The sequence below is a fragment of the Rhododendron vialii genome, chromosome 13a (genome assembly GCF_030253575.1).
Source record: "Rhododendron vialii isolate Sample 1 chromosome 13a, ASM3025357v1".
NCBI classification, from domain to species: Eukaryota; Viridiplantae; Streptophyta; class Magnoliopsida; order Ericales; family Ericaceae; genus Rhododendron; species Rhododendron vialii.
The window spans coordinates 28,314,009-28,333,705 of NC_080569.1; the positions used below are offsets into that span (position 1 = coordinate 28,314,009).

Here is a 19,697-nt window from a genome sequence, read left to right on the forward strand (position 1 = left end):
GTTAAGTCTAATCTCTTTTTATTTTTGTTAAAATTTTAAAATTTTTCACTTTTGCTTGCAATCATCCCTTGTTAGTAGTGATTTCTCTTGTTAGATACTTTAAATATGCTCAATTGTGTCAATATGGCAAGAGTTATGTATCCCGTAGAATTTGATTTTGTGTTTGAATTCATGTCATATGCATATACATGAACGTTGATGAACAAATTTAGCCTAAAAGTCAAGTCAAGCGTTGTGCATCGCTAGAGTAGAGATTCGTTTTGAAGCATCCCATGCTTTTTGCTTTCATTTCCTGCACTTGCGTAAATAATATCTTTTGTTCATGCTTGAGTAGTGTATATATCTCTTGTTCATCTTATTGGAGTTGCTAGCGTACTTAAGAAATGATTCAAGGCATTTTTGCTTGATTAAACCACATAAGAGTCTCATCGTCCTTGTTTTGAACCACAGTCCGAGTCTCTTCCATTGTTCAAACCTAGGCAACCGAATGTTTGGAGGGTTGTGTGTCAATGGTTTTCAAAGATTCAAGGAAGTTTGGAGTGGTGTGAATATGATAGAAGTGGTTGGCCGGGATGCAAAAAGGCAATGAATTGATATGTGATTCCCTATCTCTCCTCTCCCACTACAAAAGCTAAAACTCCAAATTTTCATCTCCCTCTCCAAAGCCCTCAAAATTGGCTCCTCAATCTCTCTCATTACAAATTTCACCTCAAATGACCCTACTCCTCAAAGAAAAGAAAAATCAAAGAAATGCTATGAAAGAGCAAAATCATATTCGAAAGAGGGTTGACTATTATGATGAGAGGATTGGTGTGACCTCGGGGCTAGCTTACATTCCGAATGAGGAATAGTCCGATGGAAAGGGGGAGCTCAAGGCTTAATACCATGAGGAGCCGGATGAGGATGACGACTACGTGTGGTGGAGTCGGTGGTGGTAGTAGTTTTTCTTTATTTCTTTTTCGTACCTTTGTTTAGTGTTTGACCAATAAGTGGCCATGCCTTGGGTAGTTTAGGGTTGGTAGTGGCCAAGGGTAGATGAACCGTGCAAGTATATGGCCACTATATTTTTGTAGTCCATTTCCCTTTGTATCCAAGGTCGTTATAAGCTAATAAAGTCTTCCGTTGATCTTTTGTACGCTACTTAATTCCGTTTGATGCATGATTGATATTTACTGCTTTTTGAGTATGATTTATTCCTTGTTGTGCATACTTGTAAATAATTAGCTTTCATTTCTTTCTTAGCGCTCCTTCGATAGCATGCATAGCTTTTTGTCTTTGGCTATTGCATTTACTTGCTAGCGCTTGTCATGGGATGTATCTTGTATCTCATTGTGTGAAAAGTCGAATAAGAGCGTATCCTTGTGAGTTTTGGAGTTGAAACTCGTTGTGGTGCATGCATGCTTGACTACTTTAATATGGCATAGCTTGTTCGTCCTAGTTCATGGCATTTTTGTGCGTGGATTGCATATGGTCAGATTTGAAGGGGTGTTTTGGACTCTTGCCTAGTTGTAGTTGTTAAGCATAGTTTTTGTATCTTGAATCTCGAGAGGATTGCATAGTTTAGTTAAATACATTTTGTTTTAGTTTGCTAGGGACTAGCAAAGTTCAAGTTGGGGGGTGTGATTAGCACCCAAGATTGTATAATCTTGGGGCTTTAATCCTCTAATTTGTAGCTTTTATATGTTTAAGTAGTCGTTTTTATCCCATAATGCATGTAAGGTATTTTTGTGTGTATTTCAGGAAAAACGTGCTAATAAGGCGGTTTTGAACGCCAAGAGACGTTTTGGGGTGCAACCAAGTGTTCAAGTGCCCGGCGGTATACATTTCATTGTCACCGGATCCTAATGGCATCATATGGAGCCTCGTAGGTCGTTCAGTGGTCAAAGTTGGCGAGGAGTGAGCCAAAGTGTATCAAATGAGGCATTTGCATGGAGGATGGCCATCGAGGGTATCCAAGAGTACAAGGCCATAAGGCATACCTCCGCCAAGTCCCGTTGATCATGTAATGAAGCATTGGAAGGCCGTCGAGGCACGACAAGGCATGATGGCCCAAGCTGACCCTGTTCTGCAGTTTTCACATAGAGGTACCAATACCTCATTTTTTAGGTATTGGTACCATCATGCCAAATTAGAAGACAGTTGAGTTGGTACCAATACCTCATTTTTTAGGTATTGGTACCAATGTCCTTCGACCAGTTTTTTGTGCTGAACATTTCAACCTTCCTTTAATAGAAAGTTTCCACTTTTGGTATGTTTTTGGGATATTTTGGGGACCTTTTGTTTCATTTTATGGCTGATTTGTAAGGCCTATAAATAGCTTTGTAAGCCATTAATAGAGAGAGAGAGGCCATTAGTTAGTTTTAGGCCTAGTTTTCTAGTTTTTGCTCTAGGATTTCCATTGTTAGTCTTTCAAGCTTTTCAAGTTATTTTCTTCAAGAACTCAAGTAAGTTTAAGTGTTTTGATATTTTCTCATGTATTAATGTTGTAGCTACTTGTTAGATCTTTTTATAAATCAAGTTTATTTTCGTTTTCATCGGTAAATCATATTTTCCATGCTTAACTCTTTTTCTAGTCTTTTTATTATGAGTGAGTAGTTAATCGGTTCGGTCATGGGGTGAGGTTCACCCTATGGATTAGTTCATTAAATGGTTTCTCTTAACTTTAGCTTAATCTCAAGGTTTTGAATGAATTAAACCCATGATTTCTAGCTTTGATCATGGGGTTGGTGGCTTCTTTGATCAATGAAGTTTATCGCCTTGTGCTACGAGCTTGATAATTCTACGCGTGCGAACGATCTTTTTTCGTCTCTCACTTGCGTTAAATGAGTTCAATTTGAATTAGAGTTTTGAATTAAGTTATAAGTAGTCTTCAGCTTTTAATTCTTCTAGTGGAATCCGGACGGTTTCGGTCCACTCATGAGTTAGATGAAGGAACCGTTTGATGGCTAAGTCGTGGGTAAATTAATCCCTTTGACTCGACCATTTTTAATCTAGTTTAATTCCAAGTTTAAATATTGTTAATCGAATTAAAAACCAAAGTTGGCCGCTTGAATGCCACAACTCTCTGCGCAACATCTAATCCAAATTTGCTTAAGAAGATTTCTCTGTGGGAATGATTCCGGTCTTACCGGTTATTATGCTTTCAACGACCTAGCCCTACGCTTGGGGTGCAAACTTATTTCTGAGAGGTTAGGTTGCGGCGAAGCAATGGCCTAGTGGTTGGCGAGCACAAGGAAGACAAAAATTCTAGAAACACAAACAATTGATTTCATACACTCTCACACACTTACCAAGCATGTAGATCCCTCACATATGGGAGGTGAGTGTGCGTAAGTGTTTGCATGCGTTATGCGTGCCAAATCGCACTATATATGTGTGATTTCTATGCACAATTTGTTTGTTGTACCTGTAGCAACTCTCTTAAAAGGGCTGCAAATTTCAGCCCTTTTGAGGAGCTACGGGATCGGAGTCCATTATGGGGTCAGTTTTGATTTGGATCTTCTCAAGGCCTCAGTCAAATTTGCAGGGAAAAAAAAAAATCTTGTATTTCTCTTGGTAGAGCAATCCTATTGAATCTATTGTTCTTGTTTTGTTTTGCAGATACTCCATGTTTACTCCACTGGTTTTCGGTCTAGAGTGCTCCGCTGATGATGGGTTTGCCTTTGACTATGAAATCATTTCATCATCAATGTATTCTTTACGAGAGAAACTTATTTACAGAGTCGTGAATAACTCTTGCCAATCTCAGTCTTTCGTTTCGGCAATCAATGGTTCGAATTTAAAAAAATGTATTCGCGCGAAGAGTTAAACTCTTCTGTCGAATAGTTTTTTCAAAATATGGACCGTCCAAAACATCTTTGGATGTGCGCGATTGAGCGCAGTAAAATTTTTTTTCTCTCTCACATTCCTTACTCTTCCACACACAAACAAAAATGTATGGCTCTCGGTTTTCATTATTCTCTTAAAATGACGTGCATCCTATTTTTGGAGTACTGTATGTTTATGGAAAATGCTAGTTGATGCCCCTGGGGTATAAGAGCATCCGCAATGGAAATAATCAAAATCGATAACTAAAATGTACCACGTCAGCATTTGATTATCCATTTAATTCATAATCAAACCTAACAAACTTGATCTCCATATTGGTTATTTTTGTATTCCTATAAACCACCCCCCCACAATACGCAATGCATCTATGTTCAATTGCAAACGAGTTCCAATCACGCACCCAACCACACCAAATTATTCGTCTCGATGAGACGATTCTAATGTGAGGTGTTTTTTAATTTTTTAGTTTTGAATTTGGTTATTGGGTTTGGTTATTGAGTTTTGGTTATTGGTAAAAGTTGTTAAGTTTGGTTATTCAAAGGTCAAAATTTGATGAGTTGCTAAGAGGTTGCTAAGTTTGGTTATTACAATGTGAGCACTTTTTTGAGCAAACATTGCTAACTTTAGCAAACTTTTAGTTTTGATTATTACATTGTGGATGCTCTAAGTTAGATCGTATTAAATGAGCTTAAAAAGTTGGACAACACCATCTTAATTTATGCAGGTAATTAATTACATTGGTAAATGAGAAGTTCTCCAACTACATGAATCAATTGAAGCAGTACCAAATAATTATACGGTCAGATCTACCCTTTTTGAAAGGGTTCATTTCCGTTTTTTTTTTTTTTTTTTTCACTTTTCTTATCTAGTTTGACTTTAAAATTTAAATTTAAGGTAAAGTTAAGGCATTTTTTTTTCCTCGCTCTTTACTACTTATGTACTCTCCATCCATAAATAATGTCCAGTGTGCAAACGTAGACCTTTAAAAAGATGCATTTTTTCATAAAAAGAATCAATTTTTTTTTCACATATCAATAAATACCAATGAGTTCTTGTAAGTTGTGAAATTTTTTTGAATTTTTTAATGAAAAATGTATTTTTTTAAAGGCCTAGATTTGTGTGCTAGACATTTATTTAGGGACAAATGGAGTAGTTTGGCTTTAAAATTTAAATTCAAGGTAACATTAAGGTTTATGCTTACGTCTTCGGATAAATTAATACAATAAGTTTATGTAATTTTTTCACGATAAATGACTTTTGGGTAATATAGGGGGGCAACTGTTTGTAAAATAAATTAGTTTTTAATAAAGTTTTTCTAGTGACCTCATTTTTTGTTAGTAGTGAGGTTGAGGAGGATGAACTGATGAGCAGTTTCAGTTCATCCCTACGAATCCAAAAGTAATACATACCGATGTCCTTTGGAGCTGATTTTTTACAGGGCCCCATAAAATGATATTAAAAAATTTACGGATATTTTTTAAAATTTTTGTGGGATCCGAAATGGATCCAAATGAGTTTTTCCTTACGTAATTTCCTACAAATCTTCCTTACAATTAGGTTTTCCGGTCTCAATATTGCACTATACTATATACGCTTTACAACCTACCAATAGTTAAATACTACAAGAAGTTAAAAAAGGCTTTCAAGATTTCTTTCATGCTCAAGCATTCTCTCATTTTATCTTTTACATTTATAATTGTTAAATCAGTAAATTATAACGAGGGTAAATAACATAATAGAAAATTTTTTCCTTGCTTCCATGCACCGCGGGGGTAAGACGCGCGCTAACTTTTTTTTTTTTGTACTATCAACTAGTGGTTGACCCATGGGAAGACTTTTAAAGTTAGAATTCAAGTACAAAAAGGCCCGTCCGTTTCGTCTCAATTTCAGCAGAATGTGCGTCAGACGTTGATTGGGCTGGAGTGAAAGACATGAATTGCCTTGTACTTTTCTCGTTTTGTGTTAGAGGATTAGTTTGACTTTGTCCAAAATATTTGTAATGAATTCGGTATTGGAAGTATCGCTAGGCTTACATCAGTATAACTTCTCACTTTTGTCAAAAAAGGAAGAAGTAGATTTTGTGTTTCCACTGTTGCTTAAAGGCCAATTATAAGGTAGTCTCGGAGTCGCAAACAAGATATCGCCATTGCACAATTTGAGTCATTCTTTGTCTTTCAACCGCTCAACAAAACTGAATCATATGTTTGCATCAAATAATTTGTCGTTGTCTAAGTAGTTAGAAGTAACAAGTAGGTAACGCCACTTGGTACTCTGGCAAAGCTGAATAATTGCTCCTGCATAGAACCACTCATGCAATGGAAATTAAATCCAAATAAATGACAAACAGATTTTGTTGCGCTGATCGTGGAGAGTTTGTGGGAATCCAGGACTATCAAACCTCACGAGTCATGCAACGACCCGTGCATATATCACGGGTAGAACTAGTTAGTTGACCCATGGAAGATTTCTTAAGTCACGATTCAGGTAAAAAAAAGGGGGCCCCGTCGGGTTTCAATTGCTTTCATAGCTTCTTTTTTTTTATTGCTTCAATTATTAGGTAGTCCTCACAGTAGTATGTGACGTTGGCATGTTATATTCATCACAAATAAAATATCGTCAACACACAATATATATATATATATATATATATATAATTTTTTTTTTTTACCTCCCAACAAAACCAAATCATAATGTCTCGACCAGATAATTTTTCTTCTACGTAAATGGTTGTAGAAGTACCACGTAGGCAACGTCACGGGACCCGGGGATCCTGCGGGGCAGATCCCCGCAAGGCAAATCTCAGTCGTACGTGAGTGTTTTCAATGTTCCGGATTCAAATGAAACTTTTTTGAGAAATTTTTCATTTGAATCCGAATTATTAAAAACACTCACGGACAACTGTGATACCACTGATATGCCCTACATGTCCTGTAGTGCACTTTGCACTAGATGGTTTCGGTTCCCAACGCCACGTGGTACTCTGACTAGGTTAGATAATTACTCACTCCTGCTTAGAACCACACATGTTACACGCCAGCCTTTTTTTTTTTGCCTTATAGTAATAACAACAAATTTTTGCTTAGAGGTTAAATGATTGGTGTTCCAGGTTAATTATTTTGTGCACATAGTAGGCCGCAATGGCATGATTGCAATTTTTTCAGTGCGGGACTGAATTTGTTAAATTGCTGGTATTGCTTAAATTTATAAATTTGTGTTAGGCTAGATTTAATTTTAAGTAATTTGTTTATCATAATTATCCACATAATTTTGAATACAAAATTGCTATGGGTACGCCATTTGGTGTACACCAAATTTACACTGCCTTCTATAGAACCCACTTAGAGATCTCATCTAAATGATCGGAGCCGCTCAATTTTTTTAAAATATTTTTTTAAGCATCCTTGTAAAAAATCAACTCCATTGGATATCGGTAAATGCTTGATCAATTCTACGCTTGATTTGCTGACAGGAAATTGGGCGTAAAATCGATCAAGTCTTTACTGATATCTAACGGATCTGAATTTTTACAGCACTGCTTAAAAAAATATTTTAAAAATATTGAGCGAATCTGATCATTTGTATGAGACCCTTAAGTGGATCCCATAGAAGGCGATGTACACTTGGTGTACACCAAATGGTGTACCCATAGCAGGTCTCTTTTGAATAACTAATTAGCTATAGTTTAGGGATCGGGTATTCTGGCTTAGTGGTTGGTTTTGTTGAGTTACACTTTTATGTAGAGATGGTCCTAAGTTTCAAAGTGAGAGCAAGAGGGTAATTAATTCTACATACTAATTTACCTAAACAATTGCTTACTAGGGAAATGTATAGTGGTTTCGTGTGTGATAGTCCTAAGTTGATTAGGGTCAATATTAATTTAGTGAACGTTTTGAGGAAGAGAGAGAGTGTACAAAAGTAATCTGGTAAAATCATTCTTTTTTTTTTTCATTCGTTAAACATAATCTACTCTATCCTAGGGGAATTGGGAATGATGATGGGTACGTGATTACGAGAATCGAACCATGTTCATGTACATGTGAGTATAAGAGAGCCAAGAATTGCACTCCACTGTACTTGTGGTAAAATTATTCTTTGGTTGGACATAAGTTATACTTGAATTTATTGAGTAATAATTGTGATGTGGTGGGGTGAGAGTGAAAGTGATAGAGAAAAGTGTGTGTCCGTGTACGAAAGGGGGAAGTGGGTGTGTGCAATGGCTCCAATTTTAGTTCAACGGTGACAAAAATATTTAAAAAAATGGATACAAAGCTCTATATAAAATAAATTTTTTTATTATGATCGAAAGTGAATTGTGCTTAATTTATTTTGTTTTGTTGAGTTATCTTATTTACATATATACTCACAAATTTAAGTAAACTTTTTTTTGACTACTCACGTCTCACGAACAATTCAATGCCGACAATATGAAAAAATAAAATAAAATTTTGTGTTAAAAAAATGCAAAAATTTGGTGCATTTTTCAAGTCCTAAACGAACCCCCTAAACTACATGTGGAACCGCCCGAGTGTGCTGTGTATCAATGATCCTAAACAAAATATTTTTATTTAACAAAATAAGCGGCTCCAGTCATATATGAAGGAGATGGGTCCAAAATCACGCTATGCGTATTGTCTGTGCACAGTTTGTTGTACCCTTGGAAGGGGTTTGAGGCGCTACTGGGACCGGAGTCCATCCTTTATGGCGTCAGTTTCGATCATTTGGAATTTTGGATCTTGTTGAGTCTCTTGTTCTTCTTGTCCTGTTCCATTTCGTCATCAACGTATTTCTTACTCTCGGTTTTCATTATTCTCCCGAAATGACATGCATCCTATTTTTGGAGTACTATATATTTATTTTTCCCAACTTCTTCAGCTACATAAGTAAACATAACTTAATTTTTGTACAAGCAGAAAGAGATATAAATGTATTAACAGTTATTTCGAAATGAATTAGTATGAAGATGGGAAAAAAAAAAACGGCATCACCGTGGGACGCGAGCCCTTGCTTGTTTGGCAGGCACAAGGAATTACTAACAAAGAGCTAAGAGGCTCTCAGATAAGTAGAGGGACAAATTAATTAAGCCTGCTACACATTCATCCAATCTTTTCGACCCACCGTTGAATGCTAAAATATTTTTTATATAGCTAATTAATGATATAATTCCGAATTGTTTATTCATATTTATAGAAAGAATGTCTTATTTTCAGAGGATTAAATGCTCTTATTTTCAGAGGAAAAAATGGGGATAAAAATGCTCTCTTTAATCTTTGTCATCAATTAACGTAAATAATAATTAAGTTATATAATATTGAATTATGAAGTTTGTCTCAATATTGCATTCTACAAAGTAAAGAGCAGGAAAAAGCATATGTTAATTCATCGAACGCTTATGAATCAGTTAAAAGATCCTCAACGAGCAAATAATCGCCATATATTATCATAAGAAATGGCCTTTTTAAGCTCGTGTTGCCGATAAAAACAAATTCTACATATGCTCTTTTTTTTTTTTTTGGGGGGGGGGGGGGGGGGGGAATTTAGGATTTCCATTGATAACGAAGAGCTTACAATATAGGGCATAGGAAGAGGCATATTCTTCATAAGGGAGAAAATAGCCAAACAGACGGGTCGGCAATCCAAAGACCTAAACCTCCAAACCCCATAGTCAGGGAGTTAGACAATCACTCTAGCGGCATCTTAGGAATTTTTTGTATTTGACATCCATAGGATAATGCATGCATTTTAGTAGTACTATTTTTTAATCATCACTTCCGCACTTTGTGTAAATTTTTTGTAAAATACATTGAATTCATGTTATTGTTTGTGGTAAATTTTTATCAGTTGGTCCATGGGATGATTGATTGAGATTTACTTGGCTTCAGTTTTTTTTTAAGGATGAAAAATTATAAATTGTCCAATAACATTATTATATTCTAGGTCGCGTGTTCCCTTGGGTTGGTCTTTGGTGTGAACACTCAGACCATGTTGCAAGGCCAGATGTATGTAGCTCTCTCTCTCTCTCTGCGCGCGTGACAAGGATAGTTTATGGGAATCTTGGCCTATAAAACCTCAGCCTTGCATGCAATTACCCAATCACACTATCATCAACTTCCACAATATATATTCCTAGCTGAGGTAAAACTTAGTACGTACCATGGCTTCTACCCTGTCCTTAGTCTTGGTCTTGGTCTTTGGAATATTTTTAGCTTCTCAATTAGCTTCCTCTCGCCTTAACAACGAGGAATCTTCCATGCTAGAAAGACACCAGCAATGGATGTCTCGCCATGGACGGATCTACAAGGATGAACAAGAGAAGGGCGTCCGGTTTAAGATATTCAAGGACAACATGGACTATATCAACGTGTTCAATTCCGGTCCGGACAAAGGATACAAGCTGGGTGTGAACCAATTTGCTGACCTGACCAACGAGGAGTTTCGGGCTTCTCATACTGGTTACAAGAGGCTACAATCACCTAGTAAAGTGATTTCTGGCTCAGAACAAACAGCTTTTCGGTACGCAAATGCAACTGTTGAATCGTCTACTGTGGATTGGCGAGAGAAAGGCGCAGTTACTCCCGTCAAGTACCAAGGCAGAAATTGTGGTATGCATCTAGATACAAATTGACATCATTAATAGTATATGTGAAACAACTCCATATATAGCCGCACCTGAGTTATCAAGACCAAATTAAATCAGACGCTAGTCTAAGCTGTAATTTTTTTTTTTTTGTACACCTCGAGAAATCCTTCTTGTTTGAAGGATCTGCATAAATTTTTATGATATCTCCATAAACTCCGAAGGCTTAGAAAACTTTGTCCAAAGCCCCATCAACTAAAAGATATCATTATTTAAATACCAGACCACATAAATATTAATCTTTCTATCTAAGGAATCTAGAATATTTTTTAAGTTAGTTACATGGTATGACGTACGGAATTAAGATGAAGTTTGGATGATAAACTGGTAATGATCAATATTGTATATGGAGGTCCAGAATATTGACTCATCCTCAGGCGCGGAGCCAGATTTTGTCCGTAATTGGATCAAACACATGGAGTGATTAATTAAGAATTTGGTTGAGCTTGGCGAGAATAAGGGGCAAAAAATATAACTTTTTTTTGACAGATCAATCGTGTCATAATGCAGTACAAATGATAACAATCTTTGGAATTAAACAATGTTTGGGCTTCCGAGGCTTCGACCGGTCCAATTGATCATAAAATTGGACCTCCACGTGTTCTACATCATGTATTTACACAAGACTGTTTTTTTATACAACTGTTTTTAATATAAACTCTTTTTTAAAGATTGTTTTTCACTAAACTTTTTTTTTAAATAGTTTTTTTTTTCAAAAAAAAATTATTTAAATTATAATCACAGGTTTTTAGTTTTTTGATTTTTGTAATTTAAAAAAGTTACGTGGCATGTTTTGGCCATCCAATTTTGATTATGTCCTTGTGAATCTTTACATTTGCTAACCTTAGCAATGTCTTAAATGGATAACCAAAAATTAATGTGACAAATTTTAATTATCCAATTTTAATTAGGTTATTATGGATGTTCTTATGAGTCGGGTCAAGTGACTTGACCTCACTATGGTCTTCTTCCCTCGGCCTTGGTCGTCATTGAGAGGAAATACATTCTTTCTACGTAATAATTATTGGCCCACAAAATTCACATGGCATAAAAAACTTTTACATTAATTATTGTCACAATCTTTTGCCTAGGATCTTGTTGGGCGTTTTCAGCTGTGGCGGCTATGGAAGGTATTAACCAAATCAAAACCGGTAATCTAGTCTCTCTATCCGAGCAAGAGCTGGTTGACTGCAATGTTCAAAACCACGGTTGTAGCGGCGGGTATCTGGTTAACGCCTTCGAATTCATCAGGCAAAACCAAGGTCTCACGACAGAAGACAATTACCCTTACGTGGGACAAGACGGAACTTGCAAAACCGAGAATTCGTACCAGCCTGCTGCCACGATAACCGGATATGAAGAAGTGCCAACGAACAGCGAGCAGGCTTTGCGTCAAGCCGTGGCTTATCAACCGGTAGCCGTTACCATCAGTAGCGGTGGCGACTTCCAGTTCTACTCGAGTGGTGTCTACAGTAGGACATGCGGCACGAGGCTTGACCATACTGTTACCGTGGTTGGATATGGGACTACTGATGATGGGACTAAGTATTGGTTGGTTAAGAATTCGTGGGGCTCTGGATGGGGTGAGAATGGGTATATTAGGATGGAAAGAGATGTGGCTGCCGAGGAAGGCCTCTGTGGGATTGCTATGGAAGCTTCTTACCCAACTATGTGAAATATTACTACTACTCCGTACATCCTAATCCATCCTAAATATTTGTCCTGTTTGCAAAACGATGACCTGAAAATGATATAATTTCTGCAAGAAAAATTCGGAAAACTTTCAAACATACCCAATATCAACGAGTTGTTTTGATTTATGAGTTTTTTTTGGATTTCTTCTTTAAAAAATATATTATTTTTAAGTCATTGTTTTGCGTACCGGATAAACATTTTGCATGGGAGGGAGGGAGAAATAAGATGTGTTTAAATTTAGTGTGCAAATGTGCATGTAATATTAGTGGTGTGTGATATGTGAGTAAGTTAGCTTGTGCATATATAGTTGCACAGCTCCATCGTTATGAGGTGTGCGAGAGTGTTGCGGTGTCAGATCTGTCATTGTGACCTTTGGATGGTGCCTCTCCGATCGTTTTTGGAACCAGCGACACACGACGGGTACACGGCGGTTCGGATGTGTAATATTCTGAAATTTTTAATAAATAAAAATTCCAAATTATTATTCTCCTTTAGATAATTAGTTTGATTTAATTAGTTAACGTGCTTTTAAATTCAATTCGGGTGTTCTAATATTTGGGTAAATATATTTCATGATCAATGAGATTTCTCCTCCATAAATCGATACCGCGGTTGGTCTCAGAATAATTACGTCACACTACGGTTAAATTCTTAGAATTTTTCAAAATAGAAAATCTGACTATCGATCACCGCAGGGCACAAAGCCCACACAATTATAACAACCACACACAATAAAAATTCTCCAAACCCATACCTTAATTGGCTTTCTTGCTCCCTACTCCACGAACCCCCCCCCCCCCCCCCCCCCCCCCCCCCGCGCTCTCTCTCTCTCTCTCTCTCTTTATCTCTAATGAAGTAACCTTTTAAACTCTCTCTCTCTCTAATGAAGTAACCCCCCCCCCCCCCCCCCCCCCCCCCCCCCGCGCTCTCTCTCTCTCTCTCTCTCTCTCTCTTTATCTCTAATGAAGTAACCTTTTAAACTCTCTCTCTCTCTAATGAAGTAACCTTTAAAAAAAAGGTTAAATGAAGGTCAAAAAGTCTAGAACCACGTATAAATACATAAACACTCACAACACATTTGAGTCCTAACCATATTGGGGTATGTAGTATGTGCGGAACCCACATGTGTTGTGAGCAGGGTCGGCCCAGGCACTAGGCCCAAGAGGCCTTTGGGCATCTCAAAAATTCCAATCGAAAATGACAGCTAATGACGTATTTTGATAATTAGACCCCGTTCCGAAAACCTTCTTAAAAAATAAGAAGAGTCATTCTGCAAAACCCAAATAAAAAATTTATTTCACATTTTCAAACTCAAAAATAATGTAAATGAAAAAAAAAATCATATTTTTTTGCACCGTATTAAAGATCTCAATGAGATCTATCAAACAAGATCCATATTGATAAAAAAATTATTTGCATAAGCACGTGATTTTTGAGCTTGAAATTGTCTTTTTAACAAATAAGGAGTTGTGCTATGAGTAATGAGCGCTGAGGAGGAAAATCGTACCGACGGCCGCGCCGGGCCGTCTCTGGCCACCGGACGGCTGATCCTATATATACACAAAAAAAAGGTGCTCGGATCAAGCACTCTACACACCTCGGATGCCGTTGATTCCCGCTTAGGCCCCCTCGGTTTTTTTTTTTAGAATTTTTGGGCGGCTCGGATCGGCCGTCCGGTGGCCGGAGACAGCCCGACGCGGCCGTCGGTACGATTTCCCTACGGGGGCTGTCGATACCTATATCTTTACCGACAAAATAAGTACTTAAGCAGCTTTTTTGTGGAACAAGCATTCGTATTCAACAAAAAATAAGAACTTAAGGCAGTTCTGGAACACAACTTTAATACCCGTCAAGGACATGCTAAGAACATTTGTTCATGCTGAAAATGTCATTGACGGGTATTAATTATCAAAACACGTCCTAAGCCGTCATTTTCCCAAATTCCAAATTTTAGGGGCACTCTAATATTTTTACTACTTGGGTTTTAGTAGTACTTTTTTTAAGCCCAATAGAACGAAAAAAATGCCCAATTGATACTTATGCTTCTAGAAATGCAACACGAGTAATATTCAAGTGATACTCATGCATTCTTGAGATAATAGTAGTATTTGCCTATTTGAAGACTTTGTATTTTGTGTTCGTATGTAATGATTAGTAGAACTTTATATTGGTTTGACTTTCTCGTATTGTGATTGTTGCGGTAAAAATTGTTAAGTATTAAATCTTTAAGGACATACTTTTTTTTATTAGGCCTTAGGCACTAAAACCCTTGAACTGGCCTTTGGTTATGAGTGTTTGTGTAGATGTGTTTGTCCTTCTGGACTTGTTGAATGAATGTAATCTTTTAAGTTGAAGGTTGAATGTTAGGGGGAAAAAATTAGGCATATTCATTGGTTCCCAAGTTGTTTTGCTGGATCAGTACTCCATCAAGATCTTTAGAAAAAAAATCTCAAAACTGGATATAAAAATCGAGACAGAAAAAATATTTTAATGCCTTTTAACTATAATAATGTATTTTCATCAACGTTTCATTTTTGCTAACATAAAACCTGTTCACATAACCTATTTTCATCCCCTTCAAAAACAAAATCTATTTTCATCACTATCCATTACTGATAGTGATCCTGAAGCTCAATTGAGAGAGAGAGAGAGAGAGAGAGAGAGAGAGAGAGAGAGCAATGTGTAAAAAACGCACTACAAGAAAAATTGTATTGGGTGACGAATGAATATCGTCACAAATTGCTTGTTTTTCGTCACAAATAATATAGGTGACGAAAAAAAATTTGTCAACTAAAGGTTGTCGAGGATTCCTACCTGGTGACGAAATCTATTTTTCGTCACCTATAGTGTCTTTTGATGACGAAATATTTCGTCATCAAAAAGTGAATAATTGGTGACGAAATTTTTTTCCTCACTTATTGTGTTTTTTGACGACGAAATTTTTTGTCATAAATTATTCCTTTTGGCAACGAAAAAATTCGTCACTGATGAGTCTCATCGGTGACGAAAATTTTCGTTGCAAAAGACATTTTCATATGGGAAAAAAATCCTTCTTTCTTGCTCTTGCTGGGTTTCGAACCCGAGTCTCTTAAGATTTTCGCGCAACCTCTAACCAACTGCACCACACACACTTTTCAGTAAATATTTGAAATATCTAATATATAACATATATGTTTAACATAAAAATATATTTCAAATGTAATTTTGAACCTTTAAACATTAAAATTAGTAATTTTGATAAACATGAAAGTTGTAGGCAATTGAGTTATTGTTCAAACCCAATTTGAATTATCTCAATCGGAGTTTTTAGTAAAGAGTTATGTTCGAAATACATTTAGTGACAAAGCGCAATTCATAAATTTCGTCACGAAAGGTACTCATTTGATGACGAAATATATTTTTCGTCACTAAAAGCGTTAAAATGGTGACGAAATTATTTTTCGTCACCAAAATTAAGCATTTGGTGACAAAAAAAATATTTCGTTACTAAATTGGACTCATTTAGCGACGAAATTTTTTTTTTGTCACCAAATGATTATCTTTGGCGACAAAAAATAATTTCGTCACCTTTTTTTAAGCTTTTAGTGACGAAAAATGTATTTCGTCTCCAAATGGGTACTTTTGGTGACGAAAATATTTTTTTCGTCGCTAAACAGGTATATTTGATGACAAAATTATTTCGTCACGGAAGTTGTCAAAACGGTGACGAATTAATTTTTTCGTCGCCAAATATACTCATTTAGTGACAAAATTAAATTTCGTCACCACTTTTTCGTCACCAATTTTCATTTTTCTTGTAGTGACGGCTTGGGTTTTGTTTTTGTTGGGAAAAAAAAGAAGGAAGAATTGTTCAACATTTTGGTAAGCCTAAATATGAACAAAATCCGTTAAGGATGAATGAGAATTGTCTCATTATGGGAAGTTGCAAAAGCCAAGTTTATTTTAAGGGAGGACGTGCGAGCGCTCGCCGTCACCAAACACCTAGACGAGGCTAGGGCCAAGACTCAAGATTCGTGGGCTAGCGGCCTGTGGTCCGAGATCTGTGATCTATGGTCTTATTTGGGTTAGTTTGGAGCTAATTGGTTATTGCTGGGCTTAGGCTTTTGTTGGGCCTAAACCTTATTAGTGAACTTGGGCTGTTATTGTTGTGGGCTTGTTAAGCCCAAAACCATGAATTCAATCATACAGTTGAATCATCATTTGTTCCCATCAGCAGAGGATTGGAAGATAAGCTTGATATTGGCTGGTATCATGTGGGTTTGCCCCGTAAGGTGGATTCGCCCTCCTCCAATTCAATTCTGTCTCCCATATGGTTGAGTTTTGTCTGTAAAATCCTCCTATAAAAAGGCACTCAAGTTTCCTGTTTCAGCAATACCATCTTCATCTTTCAAAATAGTTTCCACTCCTAAAAATTCTTTCTGTTCCAGTGGGTGAGAGTACAAATTACACAGTTCAGTTCGACGGGCAGTTCAGGTGGTGCTTCTGCAATTGAGTTTGATGAGTATTCCTAAGAGACGGATGCCAACACAACCTCCGGTGAGGCGACGAATTTGTCTTAAGGGCACCGTGTGAAACACGGACCTCGGTTTGCTTTCCTTGATCCTTTTACAATTTCTATTTATAATTCTAAATCAGTTACTGTAATTGCTATACACTGTTTTTCCCTAACAGTTTTTGGGCAGTCTCCATTTAACGTACACAGTTGGCATTTGTGTCATAGAAGTTAATGCGTATGGACAAATATTGTTTTTTCCACCTTAGTCCAATGGGATAGCCGGATAGGATTGCTAATACCCAACCCCTCTTGTGATGGGCTCCGGTGAATTTGTGGAATTCACAATCCCGTGCTATTAGCAATTCTTTTTTTTTATAGGCAAAATAAAATTTTATTAAGAACTCAACAAAAGGTATATTGAGGAAAGATTAATTACAGACCACAGAGTCCTATTAGCAATCCTTCCAATTTAATTTGCAAACACCAAACAAGATTTTTGGATGACCCATAGGATTCATATATAGTCCTATACAACTTTCAAACCCTATTATCAAACGGGGTCTAAGGCTATCCACAGCGGTATAACCAAAAGACAATTGTTGTTAAAGTTAACAATATTTGTGCAAAAAATGGCTCACAATTGTATAATCAAACTTAGCAACATCTTTAGAAATAATCAAATTTTGGGCTTTGGATAACCAAAACAACAACATTTTTTAATAATCAAAATTTGTGAACCCCACGCTACATAAGTTAACTAGTTCCAAAATTCATATATACACGTATTTCAACTACTATTTTATTCTTCTCTTCTTCACTGGCTCTATATCTTCTTCACTTCAATCATAAACTGTTTCTCTTTCTTTTCCTCCAAAAGTGAAGCTCATATTTCTCGATCATCTATAATTTAACTCATCATTGCTGGATTAAGGTATTTTACTCTTCTTTTACGTTTCTATTTTAGGCTGCATTCTTATGAATTTAACTTAAACTTAACTTAAATTTGAAAATTGTCTTTATTTGAATTTTTTTCGCATTTTTTAGTTTTGCACCAAACTTTTATAGGTTATTGATTCGTCTCAACGAGAGGAATCGGGAAAAGTGTTTTTTTTTTTTTTTTACTTTTACCCAAGTATTTTGATAAATAATCACTTTTTAGCAAAAAAATTGATTTTTTCGACTAAAAAGTGGTTATTTATTTTTTTGTTCCTCCCCCTATGGTTGAGTAAACAAAGAACCTTGCAAAAAAAAAAAAAAAGAGAGAGAGAAAGAACCTTGCATTCTTTTTCAAATTTAAGAACACATTTGATTTTTTTTTTTTGAAAGATTAAGAGAGTGGTGGATTTGTGATATAAGCTATAGGAATAGGAAGAAAAAAAAAATCGGTGTTGTTTTGATAGATAACTCTAGGAAGAACACCATATATTCGATATATTTTTGCCAAAAAAAAACGTAATGGAGGGAAGTGAATAACGGGAAACAAAACGGGAGAGAGAGATTGTGTGAAATTGTAGTGGACCTCTTATTTTGGTTATGGGTTAGAAGTGACCATTGTAAACCTCAACATTGTTAAACTTAGCAATCTCTTAAGTGAATAATCAAAAGTTGATGTGTCAACTTTTGGTTATCTATTTTTGATTATACCATTATGAATGGCCTAAGGCATGGCAATAGTCAAGTTATTTATGCTAACTAATATATTATTTGATGTATCAGAGCAGATAGACTGCCTAAAAATGCATAAAAACAAGGATTTTATAGTCCATTTAATTTAGCAACAACGCCCCCAGAATAAATATGTGCCCTTGACTGCCCGCCCAATTGTAGTTCATTGGCTTCATCCAAATTGGGACAAAAAGACTAGCGCATTTAGACCATATTAATTACCACTGCAACACTACAATCACAATTCTTTACAACCTTATTAGCAGGCCCTCCATAGCTATTGACAAAGAGCGCGCAATGCTATGGTGATCATGTTTGACTACCACATGCGGTTAGTGGAGGAAGTTAGTGAGTTAGTCTACAGGAGGTTCAGAGACTATCCATAATTCTGAACCCACAAACTGCCCACAACAGAGCTTGAACCTTGGTCCCATAAGGGAGAGCCAAGAGTTACCAACTGGGCTACAAGCCAATTGGTCCAAAACATTAGTGATTATTAATAAGATAAAATCTGAGCAGCTCAAGTCGCCCAACTCAAACGAGGAAGCTTACATCATCCAGTGCTAATGCCTGGCAAATACTTAAACTTTTTGCATTCTGTATCCACGGTCCTGAGGCAAACCTTGAGGTGCATCAGCTTTAGGGTCCTAAAATTTTTAAATTTTACGGGGTCCTTACTATTTTGGTATCCGTGGCTTCAAATTCTTCTTGGCGTAGAAATGGTAACTTTTGACATCATCCAACTCTCATGTCAAAGGTATCGAGTGTCAAATCCAACGTGAATTTGGCTCCACACCATTCGCTTCAAATTTGTCTCCTCATGCCAAATATATTTTTGACATTTTAGAATTCAAAAAATAAGTGTTTTGGATGTTAATACTTAGACTTTGACATCAAGATTGGAGATGAAGGTTTGTTGATGATGTCAAATTCGGAGATGCCAAAATGTCACATAAATTTTCAAAAAAAAATTGCATCTCCAATTTGAAGCCATGGGATTGAGATGAATAGTGTCATAAAAAAAGGCTTATCTTTAATCTTTGCTTTAGGCTCCGTGAAAAAGTCTTGGGGTACTGCCATATATGTACCACATATTTCTGTGGGGCACAAAATGAAGTGTGCAAACCTCACAGAAAATGTGTGATGGAGAAAGCTCAGTTATTCATTATTGGTAGGGCGATAAATGAACTGAACTGTTCGCAAACTGTTCGAGGCTCGACTCGGCAATGGCTGGTTCGAGTTTGATTCGTCTACTAAATAAATTGAACATGTTTAAGGGTCATTCGGTAAATGAACCAAACCTGAGCCTAATAGTATTCGGCGCGGTTAAGCTCGCGAACTTGGGGTAAAAGTGTAATGAGTAATATTTTGGGGGTCTAT

The 19,697-nt window shown here is 36.5% G+C and overlaps 1 protein-coding gene across 1 annotated transcript; it reads left to right on the forward strand.

The window, feature by feature from the left end:
• Positions 1–9,916: 9,916 nt before the first annotated feature.
• Positions 9,917–12,646, forward strand: LOC131313331 (ervatamin-B-like). The gene is made up of 2 exons (XM_058341586.1): positions 9,917–10,427; positions 11,554–12,646. The coding sequence occupies exons 1-2, from the start codon at positions 9,980–9,982 to the stop codon at positions 12,135–12,137; spliced, it is 1,032 nt and encodes a 343-aa protein (XP_058197569.1). The 5' UTR covers positions 9,917–9,979; the 3' UTR covers positions 12,138–12,646.
• The last annotated feature ends 7,051 nt before the right edge of the window (positions 12,647–19,697 follow it).

Bases quoted from the DNA above. Each gene is read 5' to 3' on its own strand.
- LOC131313331 (XM_058341586.1), top strand. From the start codon at position 9,980: ATGGCTTCTACCCTGTCCTTAGTCTTGGTCTTGGTCTTTGGAATATTT. The intron at 10,428-11,553 runs GTATGCATCTAG...TCTTTTGCCTAG, and splicing joins GTACCAAGGCAGAAATTGTG to GATCTTGTTGGGCGTTTTCA.